The following is a 16,362-nucleotide window of genomic DNA, read 5'->3' as shown; positions in this document are numbered from 1 at the left end:
TCTTTGTAGGAACCCCAGGATTTTAAAAAATTGTCAGTAGGATGGTTATGAACTAAAATGAAAAAAACCTCCTGTTCTCCCTGTGTTCTGGCTGTTATGCTGCATACTGTTTCAATCCGTGTATCCTGGTATGGCAGTTCACTTGCCTCTCTTGGCTTTAATTGCCAGTAACATGTTTCAATAGTATAATTTGGACAAATGATGTGTAGGTCCTGAAACACTTGAAACAACTTCTCTCATCACTATTTGGTATTCAAAAAGTACATAGCCAACAAAGATTTCTACTAAAAGCATCATGTTTTGCTTTTAAATATGCTAGTCTTTCAGAAGGAGTCAGAAACATTTTGTAGTGGTAGAGACTGTATTTAAAATCTAGTATACAGCTGAAATGTAAAATAATGAAAACCTTTTGTGACTTATTCAGACCTATTCTTTTCTGATGTTAGATTAGGTCTATTGTAGCTGTCTGTAATTTAAATGAAAAATCGATCTACCTCTTTTAATTAAATTAGACTTTCCAGGCAGGTTATGTAAGAGCTGGTATGTATTCATGCTGCACGATTTTTTAAAAAATTTGAGTTGTCTGGTTTAAAAACAGAATTAAACATATTGCTTACAAATATGTTGTGTAATCAGAGTAATTCTAATGCTTCAGTAGAATGTTTAAGGAACTGAGATTTTTATAGTTATAACTCATAGCCATTAAAACTTTAGGACTGTTTCAGTGAATGCTTATGTAATACTTTTTTAAAGAAAGTCATCTCAGCATAACAGACTAGGCAGATCGATCAACCTTACAAGGTATTTTATCTAAAATTAGGAAGAACTTTAATTAGAAAAGGTACAAAGGAATGTTGTCTCAACATAACGTAGCATGTAACAATGGTGTTACTGACCTAATTACTTGTTAAATGTAGTTTCTCATGGCATAAGTGATCAGTGAAAATAATGCAACTGAAAACCGTTCCATAGAAGTTTTAGGTTACCATATTAATGAGCAGTTTCAGAGCCTTAACACTAAGCCTGAACTCTCATGAAAACTGTATCCTGAAAAATACAGATATTTTCACAGTACTTTTCTGTTCATTCATCTTTAAGTGTAATCTAGTAGTGCTGCCAGGTGAGTCATATTCAGACAGGAAAAGGATGGATGATACCTTTAGCTGTATTCTCCAAGTGACTCAGGGGAGGCTTTTGAATTTGTTTTTAAGGAGAGGCCAGGGAAAACAAATGAAATAGCAAATGGCCTACATGAAACCCATTTCAGTTAGGTTTACTCACTGTATACAGCTTGTAGTCAGAATGCATCCATTAACTAATGTGAAAGAACAATTACAGCAACTTTATCGGTGTTTTACATATATGTAATGTGGTCTTAGAGTTCTGCATTAAAGCACAAACAAGTGTAATGAAAAAAAATAGTGAAAACTTGAGTGTTCTGATAAAAAGATACTTCTACATTAGCATGTTGATGGAGGGGACCCTAGCTGAAATGGCAATTTGGAAATTTTACTTCCATTTCAAGTCGGGAGTTTTTGTAGGTCGCATCGGTTGATCATCTCTTGTGCTAATGTTTTTATTTGTTAATAGTATTGGCCCTTCTGGCTTTTTGACTTGTAGAACACAACTGCGCCTACTGTCGCTGTGGAGACCTTAGATGATGTACCTGAGCATGTGCTTAGGGGGCTTCCTGAGGACGTGAGGCTCTTCCCATCTGCTGTTGACAAGACACGGCTTGGTGAGTGCTACAACTGTGAAAAGAAAATGAAGATTTTTACACTAGCTCATATAAATTACAGTTGCTGTGAAAACGTAGTGCCCTCCTGTGCTGGATAGAGATGGTGTCTCGTGCATGTAGCTGAAATAATTTCTGTTGGAAAGAGTGGACGACTTCTAAGTTTCTCCAGCATCCCAAGGTGATGTTTCTAGAACATCAGAATTGGGGTCAGAGGTGGACCAGGGTGCAAACAGATTAGGTTGTGAAAATTCTGATATGTTGCTTCACTGCTGTGTTTTCACTTATGGCACTTTCACTGTTACAGTTTTGTTTTTTGTAACTATCTTACTGTTGTCTCTCTTTAGAATGCTGTATCTCACTATCCAGTCAGTATAAAAAGTTTATTAGAATGGTTTCAGTGCAGACTTGAAAGCCGCTGTATGGAGCGAAGTGTTGTTTCTCTCATGTGTTCAAAATACTTGGCGGCTTTGTCAATTTAACATGGAAGAACTTTTTGGTGGAAGTCAGAATTGCAGGTTTTGAGGAGTAAGCCTGACAATAGATGCATTAGTAACAGGTTGTGAGCTCCTTGGAGCAAGGTTAAGCTTTTCTAGTATGAACCTGATCTAGCATGTTCTGAATGAGATGTCCGGTTTAATTTGCAATGATTTGTCAATCTGTTCTTAGTTTTCATGCTATAAAATGTGAAATGCAGCTGCCCATTTTCAGTTCTGTTAAGTCTTGTCAATAAACTTGCAGGCAGATGCACGTGTGTTAAGCAGTCCTAAATGTTTTTTTTCTTCAAAATATACTATTAATCACAGATTTTGTGAGGGCTTCATTTGCCTGGCATTGTTTCAGAGAAAGCAAATAGGATTTTTGATTTAGTAACATGTTTAGTCACAGAACAGCTGAAATCCGGGACCTCACAATGTAAAACCTGTCACGCTCTTGTGCTGTTTTGAGTATCACCTGAAGTACAGGAAAAATCCAGGTTGTTTGTCTTCAGAGCTACAATAGCCTGTGAGTAAAGAATGAAACCAGGTAAATACTTAAACCTTTCGTGACTGAAGTGAGTTTTGGGGAGAGGATTTTTGAATTCATTTTAGTAAACTTCAGTTCCCTTATTGTGATCTTAATGTTGTAGGATGCTCCCCAATCTAAGATAGACACATATAAAATGGTCTTAAGGAATATGAATTGTGAGTAGAAGATTTGCTTGAGATAACAGATTAGTTTTAACTACTGATACGTGTCTCTTCAGGTGTCTGGGCAACAAAATCAATTTTAAAAGGCAAGAAGTTCGGACCATTTGTTGGTGACAAGAAAAAAAGATCTCAAGTTAAGAGCAATGTATACATGTGGGAGGTAAGATATAGTTTATAAATGGAAAAAGGTGTCTGTCACTAGGTCAATATTTTGTCTTTAGCCTTTAATTTTTCCGGAGGTTTTAGAAATAGACATGATGTGAAATAATTGCCATCTAGCTATGATGACAATTGCAAATAGTTATTTACAGATACTTGGATTGAGCAATCATTCTGAGTTACAAAGCTTCAAACTATTGGCATTAGTTGAAATTGCTGTATTAATTTTCTGATATATATCTCTGGATCACACCTCCCCTTAAGAGCCTATTGCTGATAAAGCTTTGCTTTGTTGGCTTGAACCCCGAGTGAATCCCTTCTGCAACTGAATACTGTCAACTGCTTATGAAATGAGAGAAATTAGAAGGATGTGGAATCTCTTTAAAAAGCCACAGCACTCCTCCTCATTTAGTTTTTTGCAAAACAGCTTTATTATGGGAATTGGTTTTGCTTTTGGGTTTTTTTATAAAAATTCTCAACTGCTGCAGTATTTCTTGTGCTGCTTGTGTTTGGGCTTGCCTTAAAGCAAATACTGTCTGGACAGCTGAATAGTTCTTAAAGCTTCACTGATCGTCATAAGACGTTGGATATTATGTAATTTAAAAATGTAGGTGTCTTAATCTGGAGTTGAATCCTATCTTGCTGCTGTTAAGACAGTTCGTAACTACTTACAAAGACTTCTTCAGTCCTTCTGAAGACACACACAGCAAATGGCTTTAGCAAAATGGATGGTCAGGGAGGGGACGAATGGAAGAACTGTGATGTAGCATGTTCTGGAACAGAACTTGTTAGTTTACAGATTTTTTAGGCTAAAGGTACTGATAGCAGTCATCCTTCTGCCCCCTGGCCTGCAGAAACTAAACTGCATAAACCACTGGATAGTTCTGTATGTGTATCAGATGAATTGACCTAGATCAATTTTGCATAAATGCAAATTCACATTCAGGAAAATAGTAAAGCATTAAAGTATAGTGTTTGTTGCATTGAGCTAATATTATCACAAACTCCACTGCATAAGGTATCTCCAATTTTGATCTGGTACAAGAACAGTTAGTGAGATTGAATCAGTTAAGTCAATTATTGACCTTGCAATTGTTTTTCTCCGTGCTTGATTATGAATGTTCTCAGTGGACATATCTTAATGTTTTTTTAAATTTATGTTGAGAAATGATAGTCCTGAACAAGCTGTTTTGTAGTTTGCAATGCAGGTAATAATGGGAACCCCTGCTAGATTTCAGAGTAATTGTGTCCTGCTTTAATACTGATTTTGGAATTAGAAAAAAAGCAGCTGAAATGAGACCACGACAGTTGGCCCCATATGCTGATATCTGAAACTGCTCCAGAATCTTAGAAAATACGGTTTGTAAAAGGATGGTGGTGTGTGGGAGTAGTTAGGTATATGGACCTCCAACTAGAACAACCTTTTCCACAAGAACCCTGTTAGTTTCTTCAGTGAAGTTGATCTGACAAAAAAAGTAAGCCTTCGAAAAGCTGGCATCTCCAGTCAATGTTAATAATTATAAATTGTCATGCTAGAGGATCATTCTGAAAAAGAGGAGTTTTGTGTCTCAGGAGAGAAACAGAGGCTTGAACATATTTCCATTTTCTGTCGGAGAAAAGCCATAGACAGGGCAATGACGGCAGGTGACTGAAAGCTGAGGGAAGTGCCAGCTCCGTCAGAATGCCTGGCACAGCTGTGATGAAGGATCTTCACTGGGGTTTGCAGGAATTGCTTAAAGTTGCAATAGAGCTATTTCCTTTTTCAAAGTGCACAAGGCTTTTAAACAATGTTTTAAAAATCGGAAGCTTTAACTGAAAAGTAGCGAAGTATTTAATTTTGTCCAATAACATAATAAAGTAATATATAAAAAAGTAATAAAGTATTATGTTTTGCTATATATTCCATACCTGATAACTCTTGCACAGCATTGTTCTGCTCCTTTCTACCATTTTAACCAAAAGGATTGCTTTTACAGTCTTGATCTGTGAAGCTGTTTATGCTTTCATGTTGCAAGGGCTGTGTGTGCTGATGAACATTATTTTAACAGTCAGCTGATGAAGTCCATGCTGGAATAGTTTAAGTAAGGAAGATATTTTCTTTTTGCTTGGAAGGAAACTAAGATGATTTTGGTATCTTTATTGAGGCTTTACCTTTATTGATAAAATTCTATTTCATTAAACTAACAGTACATCAATACAAAAAGAATCAAATTTATGAAATGGTTCATGTTTTAAGCTGTTGTAGAAATGTGCTTGAAAATGAAAAAGTAAAACGGTTTGAAAAAACTTAGAATTACTTGTAAAGTAAGTATCAGAAACAATAAAAAGCTACAATATTAGAGTGGGAAAGTTATGGTGAAATCGGAATTTTAGTTTATTTCTTACGTGCAATAGTGCAGTGAATGTTGCAGGGGGTAGTGAGCTAGGGAGGCTGGGTTTTTGAAAAGAGCTCTTCTAGGCAGACACTGATTTTGAAAGACTTAAGCAAAAGGAAACAAGTAAATAATATGTAATCAAATTGCACATATTTTTTCCTTTTTTGTTTTTCTAAAAAATCTGTGAGCTGCCCAGTGCTTCTGAGACATTGTGTACCTGTTAGTATGCCGGTGTTCTGAGACAAAGTAACTGAAGAATGATAGTTCCTATTGCCAAAGTGGTGTGTTCTCGGGTTGGGAAAAAAAAAAATACATAGCATCCACTGCTTGCTCTTACAGACAGCTGACTTGTATTATGATAAGAAGAGTGGGAGATGCATAACATGTCTTGAAAGAAAAGCAGAGTTGCCTGTCATCAGAAAATACTGAAGATGTCAGTAACCTTGCTTTATTGCAAGCTGTCGTGAAATGTAAAACAGGAGTAGGCGTTAAATTTTTCTCCAAGAATGGAAACCAAAGAATTTACACAGCATCTTGGAACATGGTCAATTTTTTAGGGTAATCACAAGATTTCTGAAAGGTTAAGATTTTCTTTAATACTCTGAAAAAAGATTAGATATAAATTGTGCTTTCCTTTATCTTTCCAAATAAAGCAAATGTTTCTATATAGTTACTTTTCTCAGTTGATCAGATAGTAAAAGTAAACCTCTTATGGCTTTTATATCTTAAAATCGGTCATTTTATTAAATGCAAAATCTAGAGAATAATTTCAGGCTTGCCAGACTGAAAAGAAAGCATAAAATGTTTTTACTATTTTGGCTTTTGAGCCCAAAAACTTAAGAGAAAGACTTGCACACCAAAAGTTATTTTTTCCCATTGTACCAGTTCCACTAAAAAGATTTCAGAAGACAGCGGACGCTGCCCACCCAGTACAACCCCACCTCTGCTCATGTCCCCTGTGTTATCTCTGCCCTTAGATACTACTGCTTTGTATAGCTTTAAAATGTGAGGTGTTTTAGTGCGTGTACACTTCAGTGTTAAGTTGTCCATTTGCTTAATGCCATTTTTGTCTCACAGGTGTATTACCCAAACTTGGGATGGATGTGTGTTGATGCAACTGATCCAGAGAAAGGGAACTGGCTCCGGTATATAAACTGGGCACGTTCGGGAAAGGAGCAAAATCTGTTTCCTCTGGAGATCAACAGGACCATATACTACAAAAGTTTAAAGGTACCAGTGTCTGAAGAATCATTTACTGCTCTGTTACATTTTATTAATAATACTTTTTATTCCCTTTTATTCAAATCCTTCTTTTCTCTTTACTATTTGTATTGAATAGATTTTAAAACATTTTATGAAATACAATGAAAATACTGCAAATGGTACATTTCATTGGTCTAAATTCTTCTGTGACAGTACAGTTGACATTAAGATCTACTATTAAAATGCAGGTTATGTATGAATTTTAAATCTATTTTGTTGGTCAGTGATTTGCTGTAGTACCAAATTGGATACAAACTAGAATGAAAAACTATAGCAGATTACATAAAATAAATGATTTTCTATTTCTGTAGATACCAAGACACTTTTTACAGAGGATTTTTTGCAGAAATCTGTTAATTTTATGGGCTTTGCATTGTATGACAAAGATCTGTTGCCAAGACGCTTTTATGGGTAGCTTCATGAAACAAGTTTTCCTGGTTTTATACCATTCCAGTTTGATTCAGAGAATATGGGGGGCAGGAAAAAGGGTGTAATTCCTGGGGCATTGTATCTCCCAAACCAAGAAAAAAAGATAGTTTACCTATAAGTAGTGATAGAGTGTGTTAGTGTTAGAATGTTGTGGCTATAGCGTTACTTGAATCTCTGATCAACCTACTAGCACCGAGTATGTATAGCTCAACTTGGTTTCTATTTAAAATGCTTTTGTGGTTTTGGGGTATATGCAGGCTTGCTGTTATGCTGTTGCAGTTCCTTACATTTCCTGGTAAGACCAACATCTATTAAGTAACTGGTCGTCACTTAATAACGTTGATACCATGCAGTTCGGCAGTATAGCAATATGTAAAACTGTTATATTTTTAGGTCACTCAAACTAGCTTGAAACTTCTGAACGTTCTCGTAGCTTTGAGATAGCACTCAGGTAGAGGTTTGCTATTGCCAATCAGACTGTTGACTCTCTCCAGTGTTTATTCACTGAGGGCAGGCTCCCAGTGTGAACCTGTAGTCAGCTTAGTTTTCCCTAGACATTTTATCTTAGGTTGCCTCTGCCTTTGCCCACAGTCACATCAGTTCATTAAGGTTACGTGTGCTTTTGGAGTCACTCTTGACATTTTGAATTTCTCTCATTGAATCTTTTCTGCAAAGGTTTTAGTCCTGTGAAAGACAAGCATTCATATATTTCAGACTTGTTTTCTGGTGGATAATATTGCACTTTGGGAAAGAATTGCACCGCTAAAAGAGGCTGAGCACTGCTGACAGAATAACAAATACCTTGCTTGCCTCAGCATCTGAAATGCCCTGTTGTTCCTTTGACTGTCTCTTCTTGCAACCTGATGAATTTTATCCTGGTAGGTCTTGCCAACAAGATCATGCTGCCAAGCAGCTCTTTCTGAAGATTGTCAGAGCAGCCTATAAGGATCAGTTTTATTGGTTTCAAAATCTGTCTGGGATTTGTTGCAGTGTGAGATTTTGAGTTTGGGACATGAAAGAATTCTTCAAAGAATCGTCGTCTTCAGGCTTGCTTTTTTTTATTTTTTGCCCCTGCAGCAGCCACTCAGAGGAGTGTGTTTATTAGCTTCAGTTCAGTGTTGGCAATACCAGTCCTAGTCAGGCTTCTGGAAATTCACGTTGGTGTCAGCACTGTATGCTACTTGGAGGGAGTTTTACATCAGAGGTGGCACTAGCTGCAGGTTGCCTCTGTGCTGAGTCTTGCCGCTGTACCCCGTAGAGGCCAGTGTCGAAGCAGCAGCTCTGTGTAGTTTTGGGCTGGTGTGTCACACGAAGTGGGGCGCTGGGACCCGAGTTGGTACAAAACCACTGAGTCATTTCTGCCCTGTAGATTTAGTTCCAGGAGCGCAGTGTGGACATGCTCAAACTAGTTCTGCGTGAGCCAAATTGGGATAGCTGGTATTAGTAATCCCAGCTTCGTGCTGCTCAGAAGTAACCAAACTGTTCCCAGGACCAAGTTAGTCCAAGAAGCATTGCAGCCGTGGTTAGTGGTGCACTCCTGCTGCTCCTGGGCTGTCATGGCACAGGTAACTTGGCAGGTAATTTTAAGAGGTGGCTGCAGAAATGTCCCGAGTTGCTTCAGTGTGCAAAACTAGGTTATAATGTAAAGTTTAACTTTCCCCCCTCCCCCCTCCCCCCCCCCCCCCAGTATGGAGCAAGCTCCCAAGTCTATAGTAATGCATGTTTCTTAAAAGTGCATATTGATACTCCAATTATTTCTTGAACCATCTATTTCAATATATCTTATTTTCTTCTACTTTTTAGAGAAGTGCTATGTAAGGAAAATACTGATCTGTGGTGATTTTTGAAGTGAAAACTTGATGTGAAATTGGACAGTTTTCACTACCATTAAATATTCAGCATTCAGTCAGCATACTGATAAATCAGGTCAGGATTTAGAAAGTCATGTTTTGTGGGTTTTTTTAATTGCACAAGTAGACTATTCTTGTACTTTTATAGGAATATTTAAAATCAAATATTGTGTCTTGATTTCTTGACCATTCCAAGAATATGAAAACCAAAGGAGGGCATTAAGAAAGCTTTTGTTTAGTGTTTTGTAAACTTATTTTCTTTATTTAAGTGACAAATATATAGTAAGCAGGCTTTTTAAATAAAGTTAACGTGAAGAAATTGGAAGTTAAGCTGCAAGTGACTGACAGCATAGGAGAAGTATAATACAGGGGAAGAGGTTTTGAGTGTGTGGTCTCAAGGGCAAGTTACTGTCTTGAGGCATTTAAATACTGTCTGTTCTGTTGGTTTTCACTATCCTATACCTGAAACTGCAGGAAAAATTCATACCTTGGGGGGGAAAAAATGGTGCTGTTTTCTGCTTTCTTTATAAAATACAGTTGCTTGTATGTCTGATTTTTATTTAAAGGTTTGGTTTTGTCTCACCTTTTGTATCAGACATGATGTTGTGCTTGTAGAGTCCATATGGTCTTAGATTCACATCATGTCTTATTGATAACTGAGACAAAAGAAAGCATGTAATAAACAACATCTTAAAGGTCCTTCTCTTTCTGCATGTAATGTTTTATGGTGTATACACTGTCATTTCAAAACTGTTGTAAATTTACCAGTCCAGGTAGGTACACATGCTTCCTTCCTGATCTTTATCGTAATTCATACATTTGGGGGAATTCCATTTAGTGATAAATGAACAGCACAGTTTTTATTTACCCCCAAAGGAGAATTAGAGTGGCTGGTATGTAATTTTGTTCTGCCTTACCTCGAAGCATTTAAAATACTGTCATGGCTAGCTATTTTTTCCTAAGGTTTTATTCAGCTTTTTGTGGGTTTCTGATTTCTAAGTTAATAAACAGGTTGATTTCCAAGCTTCATTGCTAAGATAAGCAAACTCCAAATTTCCTTGGTGTAAAAGAACCTCAAAACTGCAGAGCTTTAACTTTCCTGTTCTCTGCTGTAAATGCATAGTAGCAGAATGGAACTTCTGAGCGAGCACAAGCAAATATTTTTTTCTCTTCGATCTTCTCTTCATCTTTATTGAAGGACTGAGGAGATTTGTAGGCTGCTTTTTGCATATGCTTTCCCCAGCATGCATATATGAGAGTTGTGATATTTTGATGAAACAGCTTAAACTCATTACAGGGTTTCAGAACTTCTTCCTGCCTCTCCTAACGAAACAAGCTAGTTGAATAGTGTTCTTCTGCACAGAGTACAGGACTCGAATTCTTGAAGAAGTAAAATTGCAATGAAAACTCAGTTTCAAAAAGTCTTCTAAATAAGCTTGGCTGTGAAATTGTCCTTGATTAAGGTGAAATTAATTTGTTTATGGAGGAATGTTTTGTCAAACAGGTTTATAATAATTCAGGAACCTCCCTGTTACAAAGGAACACGTTATACGTTGCGAAAAATGTACACAAGTACTAATGCCACAGACTGTCCGCTTTGGTGACATTTGGTAAGTGGAGGCCACATCCAGGTGCAGCAGCGCAGTATGGTAAAACACAGTGTCTGTGGTGAAAAAGATGTGTTCTAATACAGGCAAATGCCTATCAGTCTGTAAGTCCAAGACACAGTGCGGTGCTTGTATGTACAATTAATTGAGTTTTAAGACAATCTGTGTTAGAACTTCTTGGGATATAACTTGTTAGGATATTACTCTTGAAAATAACAAATTTTGAAATTACCTGTTTAACAGGAAACATTAAGATTAAGGAATGCTAAATGCTGCAGTCAAAACATAAAGCACCAAAAAGCATGTGGGAGTTATTAGCCTAATGAGCCTTTCCAAAATTTGTACCTTATTTTGTAACGTACTATAAAATTCATACCATAGTTGAACCAAGCTATGCCAGCATGACAGCGCTGTACCAACAACGTGTAGGTAATAGTTTGGATGAGGTTGGGTTTTGGAGCTGCTCTTGGAGGGTGCCATCGCTAGAGACGGCTGTGTGTTCCTTGGTGCCGGAGCAGCGGTAGAGGTGGCATTTGCTCGGCATTGTCCTTTTCCTGCTCATGCTTCCAGTGAGGGAGCCAGTGCAACTGTCTGGCTTTGCTGCTGCTGCTGCACCTCGTTGTAGAAGGAGCTGCTGCTGCACCTCGTTGTAGAAGGACAAGGTTAGAGGGCTTAGTTTAGATTCTGGAGTAGCTGCACCAAAACTGAATTCATCAAGTTGCGTGTTAGTTCCAGCCATGCAGCTAGCAAATGACGCGCTCATTATCGTCCTGTGTTTGCATTGCCTAACATTTTTGCTGGCTCTTTTCTCTGAGGTTGTGTACTGTTTAGATGATCAGCGGTTTGCATCAGACAGCTCTTCCTCGTTCCTTGCTGCTAAACAGCTGCAGAATGGGACCATGCAAATAGCTCTGCCGCTATTTATCCTGCCGGCCCTCCGGGACTGTTAGGGAAGCCAAACCGTAGGCTTTGCTTAGAATACAACTTACACACTTAACATAGTTGTTGGGATCTTGCATCTCTTGTTGTTCCAGTGTCTGGGGGTATAAAGATATAAAGATAACTATCACCTTTATCAAGTGCTGTGAGACTCGCTTAAAAAAAATGCTTTAGAAGAAACAAATATTACTGTTGTTCATGGTACAAAATTTCCCTTTGGCTTCAGACTTGAAATAATAGTCTAAGGATACCCTTGGCTCTAATGTAACGACTCTTAAAAATAGTGTTTTGCCTCCACGATCCCAATGTTCATTAAGCCCTGGGAAGAGGAGGATTGCAGTTAAGGTAAAGGCATGCGTTTAAATTGCTTTTTCTTGGTTTTGGATAGAATGCTTCAGGAAGTGGGGAGAGAGCGATGATTGCACACATGGCTACAGATACATCTTTACTCTGCAGGCTTGGGGACTTGGTAGTTTGAGTCTGGTAATATTTTAAGGAGCACGTGAAATAATTGTGAAGACTTGTACTGATCAGCTTGGTGGTGCTGCTGGGAGTACGAGTGGTAACCGCAGGGCAGCTTGCTTGACTGATTTGGCCTTTTCTTGAAATTTTTGATTGGATTAAAAAAAAAAAAATAGAAAAAAACCTTCGGAATGGCAAACAACTCTTTCGTTACTGTGATTAAGTGGGTCTGTTGAAGACGTAGTACTTACCTGTTTCCCTCCGCGTTCCCCTGAGCTGGCTGTGCAGCCCGGGGCTGGTGGGCTCTGTCCCTCGGGCCGGCCGCAGGGGCCGGGGTCTCCCCCCGAGCGCCTCGCACGGCAGCGCCGTGCCCGGGCCCCGGCCGTGCCTGTGCGGGCGGGGCGGCGTGGGCGGGGCCGCCGGACGGGCAGTGCGCCCTCCGGCCGGCAGGGGGCGAGGGCGCGGGGCGGGCAGTGCGCCCTCCGGCCGGCAGGGGGCGGGGGCGGCGGCACCCTGGGCGCGCGGGGCGCCGCGGGCTGCGTGGGGCACCGCCGTCGGCGCCGCCGCTCCCCGCCCCGCGGCCCGCCGCCAACAAGCCGCCGCCTGATTGGCGCCGCGCCTCTCTCTTCTCTCCCGGCAGCCAATCGCGCCCGGCGAGGAGCTGTTGGTGTGGTACAATGGGGAGGACGACCCGGAGATAGCCGCCGCTATTGAGGAAGAGCGAGCCAGCGCCCGGAGCCGGCGGCACTCCCCGAAAGCCAAGAAAGGTAGGGCCCGCCCGCCCGCCCGCCGCCGCCCGCCGCCCCCCCGCCGCGCGCGCCCGTGCCGGGGGGAGGCGGCCCGCAAACTTTTCCCGGGTGGGCGGCGGCGGCCGCCGTGACCTTCCCCCGCCGCCCCCCTCCCGCGGGCCCGGCCGGGCAGCGCGCCGCGCCTGCCGGGGAGAGCTGGGGGGGCCGGGCCCGGGCCGGCGGGGGCTGCCCTGCGCCCGGCCGGGCCCGCCGGCGCCTCAACTTTGGCTGGGGCGGGGGGGGCGGCCTCCCGCCGGGCCGGCGCGGGTGGGAACGGCTCGGCGGGGCTTTGTTGCTTTGGATGGTTTCTTAATTTCTCGTTATTTTTAGGGTACTGGCGATGGCGGTGGTTACGAAATGTGGCAGGCGGTGCGAATGGCTACTTCGGGCTGACTTGGGCAGAGGAGGAAGAATGTCGGGGGGTGGGATACACGTTAGTCTCCATGCAAATACGTATGTCGGACCAGACATCCATTATTTTTTCCATGACTAATTCAGTAGCGATATTTTTTAGCGTGCATGAGCCTCCACGCACGGCCTTATATAACTGACATTTCGACTACCGTTTTAGGCCAAAATCGCAACAGAAGCTATCGCTTACAGGGAGTAAATATAAAAAGGAAGTATTTGCAGTTGTAGCACAAGGGTATCAATTCCTCTTGTAGGTGAATATCTACATTTGAGAATTCCCTGAAGGCTACAAACAAGCCAAAGAAAGAAAGGAGATAATATTTTAAATGGCATCCTTGCAAATTATTTTGTTTTCAGACTAAAATTTAGGGCCTGATCTTACTTGCAGCGCGAGGCTGTGCTTATACTGGGAGCAAACTCCATTTTTTAGGAGGACAGTTGCTATGTAAGTTTACTTTAGAAATTGAGGAGAGGGCTGGGAGAAAGAAGTGGTGCAGCACAGTCAGTTATTCTTTTGAGCAGCGATTTGCAGGTCAAGCTAATGCAAACTGAAATTCAGGCACTGATTTTTAGTGTGCTGCCTGTAATGAAAAGCATATTGAGCACATATATAAGTAAAGCTGGGTAAATTAGAGGCTGTATTAGGCTTTTTCCTAAATGTGCATTATCTTAGCAAATAGAATTTGTGTGCCTGTGATTTACCTGAAAGGCTAGAAAAACAGCTTGAAAGAATTTGATTATATTATAAATCAGAAAAGCCAGACAGAATAATTTCTAAGTTAATTTTTCATGTCATAGAAGTTTGATTTGCATTTGTGAAGTTATAGATAAAAATATCAGTAAACTAATCTGGTGCTTCCTGGGTTTTGATTTTCTGCTATTTTGTAGATTTAGAGTTTTAACTGTTTTTACAGATTTCAGACTGGCATTTTATAATTGGATCCTTACCAAGGCTTACAGATATTAAAAAAACCCAAACAACAAAAACCATGAAAAAAAAAACACCAAAACCCAACCCCAAATACAATATATATATATATGAAGCAGTTGAAAATAAACAAGGTTAATCTATCGTTGGAATTACACTCTTGTGTCATGAAGCAGAAAGACCAAATTCTTATTTGCTTTAAAATGTTATGTTTCAGCATACTTGCTGTAAAAGATAATGCCATTCATAGTATGTGCTTTATTCTTTTCTAATGCATGTGTATTTTGAAATTGTGTAGTTCTGTTTTTAGTGGGTTCCACTGGAATTATTTTTAGTCTTCTACATTTACTTTTAGTTACTTTAATATTTGTGGTAACATCTGCTAATATTTGCAATTCACAGCAATTTTCCTGTAAGAGAGACAATATTTTTCTGCTGATTTGATAGCAGTAGCTGCAGTTAGGATTCCAAAATGGTTTTACTGATGCCCCTTCTTTTGCAGATTCAGCTGTATCTCCTGGGGTTGAGGTTTTATGGGAAAATAAAGGAAATTTTGATGAGCAGAATTAAAAAGTAATTTTAAAAAATACAATTCTAACTTTATGTTAAAAGGGGGGTGGGGAGGAGAAAAATAGTATCACTTCACGTTATGCATGTGTGAAGTTGGGAGTCAGTGCAAGGTAATCTTTTAGCTTAAATACCAATGTAAGAAACTTGCAAGAGAGTGACACCTCTGAAGGGTTGTGAAATTTGCATTTATTAGTTACCTAAACAGATCAATTAATTCTTTCTTTTATAAACTTTGTTTTGGCCTGTGTTGCAGGTTGTCGTCTTGCACGTTGAGGAGAAAATAGAACTAAGTAACAACTGCCAAGTTTAAACAACTGTGAATGAGTGTGTCTTTTGGAAACACATTTTCCAGAAAAGTAAACTGACAGTTCAATACCTTAGCAATGACTAGACGTTATTTGAGAAATGTATTATAATTTAGTTATTCAAAACATGCAGTTATTTAATAGCTCATAATTATTCTCTGTGCAGTAAAACAAATACCCTTCTGAATTTTTAATGCATCTTAAGCCTTGTCCTTGGACAGTTAAGATAGCTATCATTTGACAAATAGTCTTGTTTCTTCAATTTATTTAATGAACTCTTACATCAGAAAAGGTGATTGTTTTACAGGTATTAAAAATGCGATGCATTTTGCCCAATCAGTCAAGGCTTTTATTTTTTTTAAAAAACTTTTCATCTTGCAGTAGGAATACTCTGTATTTCTGAATAAATCCTCACAGGCTGTCAGTTCAGATGGTCTTAACATAAGAGGTGGGCCTTACTAAATCTGTGAAGTTGAGATGGCATTTAAGAATCAGCAGCTGACAGAGTCTAGGGCAGACACAAAGTACAGATTGAACAGTTTTCCTTGACCTTGATCTGACCTTTGTTTGCAAGTGATTACTGACACAAGGTTTGTAATCTCCTTTAGAGCATATTTAGGATGGCACCTGGCATTCTCCTCCACGTACCAGTCTTTTCTAATGTGTTTGCAGGTGAGGTTTTGGTTATGCCAGAGTTGTGCTTCTCAAAACTCATCTGCTCTTCACTTGCACTTCTTCAGCTGTTCAGTGTTGTGCATGTTTTTGCTTTTGTAGTCTGCATTAATGTTCGATAGTTCCTGCCTGGCTTGGTCGTAGGTTTTCATAGCTGGAGTAAATCCGTTGCATCTTTCTTCTACCATGTACAACAGCGTAGGAGTCCTTGAGCAAAAGAGGCAGTTCTTACTAATTTATTTTTATACATTGAAACTTTGCGAGTTGTTGCTAAGGTGATGAAGGCATTTGAGATCTAGAAAGAAATTTAGTAGGATAAAAGGGTATGGCGTGGGGTGGAGGGCACAATGCAACCCCCCAAAAAAGAAAACAATTTGGTGAACTTGGGTAGCATCAAAGACTTTTACTGGGGCCAACCCCTGTTATCTTTGACATGATTACTAGGTGGTTAAGAGCCAGCAGCCGCTGGTGCATGGTCAACAGCTAGTAGAAAAATGATCTAATACATTTTTGTTGCTTTTGCTTTTTCTGAAATTTCATTTATTTGCTAAGCATTTATCATCTGCTTCTTCCAACTTGTAGTTAATATGCTTCTGTCCTGCCTGCCAAACTCACAGGAAAATTTGTTCAAATCAAATGCATTAGCACAAGATTCTTCATTAATTCCCTTTGTAAGGGG

The 16,362-nt window shown here is 39.7% G+C and overlaps 1 protein-coding gene across 6 annotated transcripts in view; it reads left to right on the top strand.

Annotated features, from left to right (window-relative positions):
- The window catches only part of PRDM2 (PR/SET domain 2), a 68,963-nt gene that overhangs the window by 15,567 nt on the left and 37,034 nt on the right, over positions 1–16,362 (top strand). For 4 of the 6 annotated variants that reach the window (XM_055798717.1, XM_055798722.1, XM_055798718.1 and 1 more), the window contains 5 exons: positions 1,621–1,738; positions 2,982–3,085; positions 6,537–6,689; positions 12,650–12,776; positions 13,128–13,250. In XM_055798717.1, the coding sequence (XP_055654692.1) occupies positions 1,621–1,738; positions 2,982–3,085; positions 6,537–6,689; positions 12,650–12,776; positions 13,128–13,250 (625 nt within the window). Of the gene's footprint in view, positions 1–1,620; positions 1,739–2,981; positions 3,086–6,536; positions 6,690–12,649; positions 12,777–13,127; positions 13,251–16,362 lie in introns of those variants that run through there. The other 2 variants (XM_055798720.1, XM_055798724.1) reach the window with 2 other exon arrangements.

This window comes from Falco peregrinus, chromosome 3 (genome assembly GCF_023634155.1).
Source record: "Falco peregrinus isolate bFalPer1 chromosome 3, bFalPer1.pri, whole genome shotgun sequence".
Lineage (NCBI taxonomy): Eukaryota > Metazoa > Chordata > Aves > Falconiformes > Falconidae > Falco > Falco peregrinus.
Note: the sequence above shows the minus strand (reverse complement) of the source record. Positions and strands in the feature narration are given on the sequence as shown.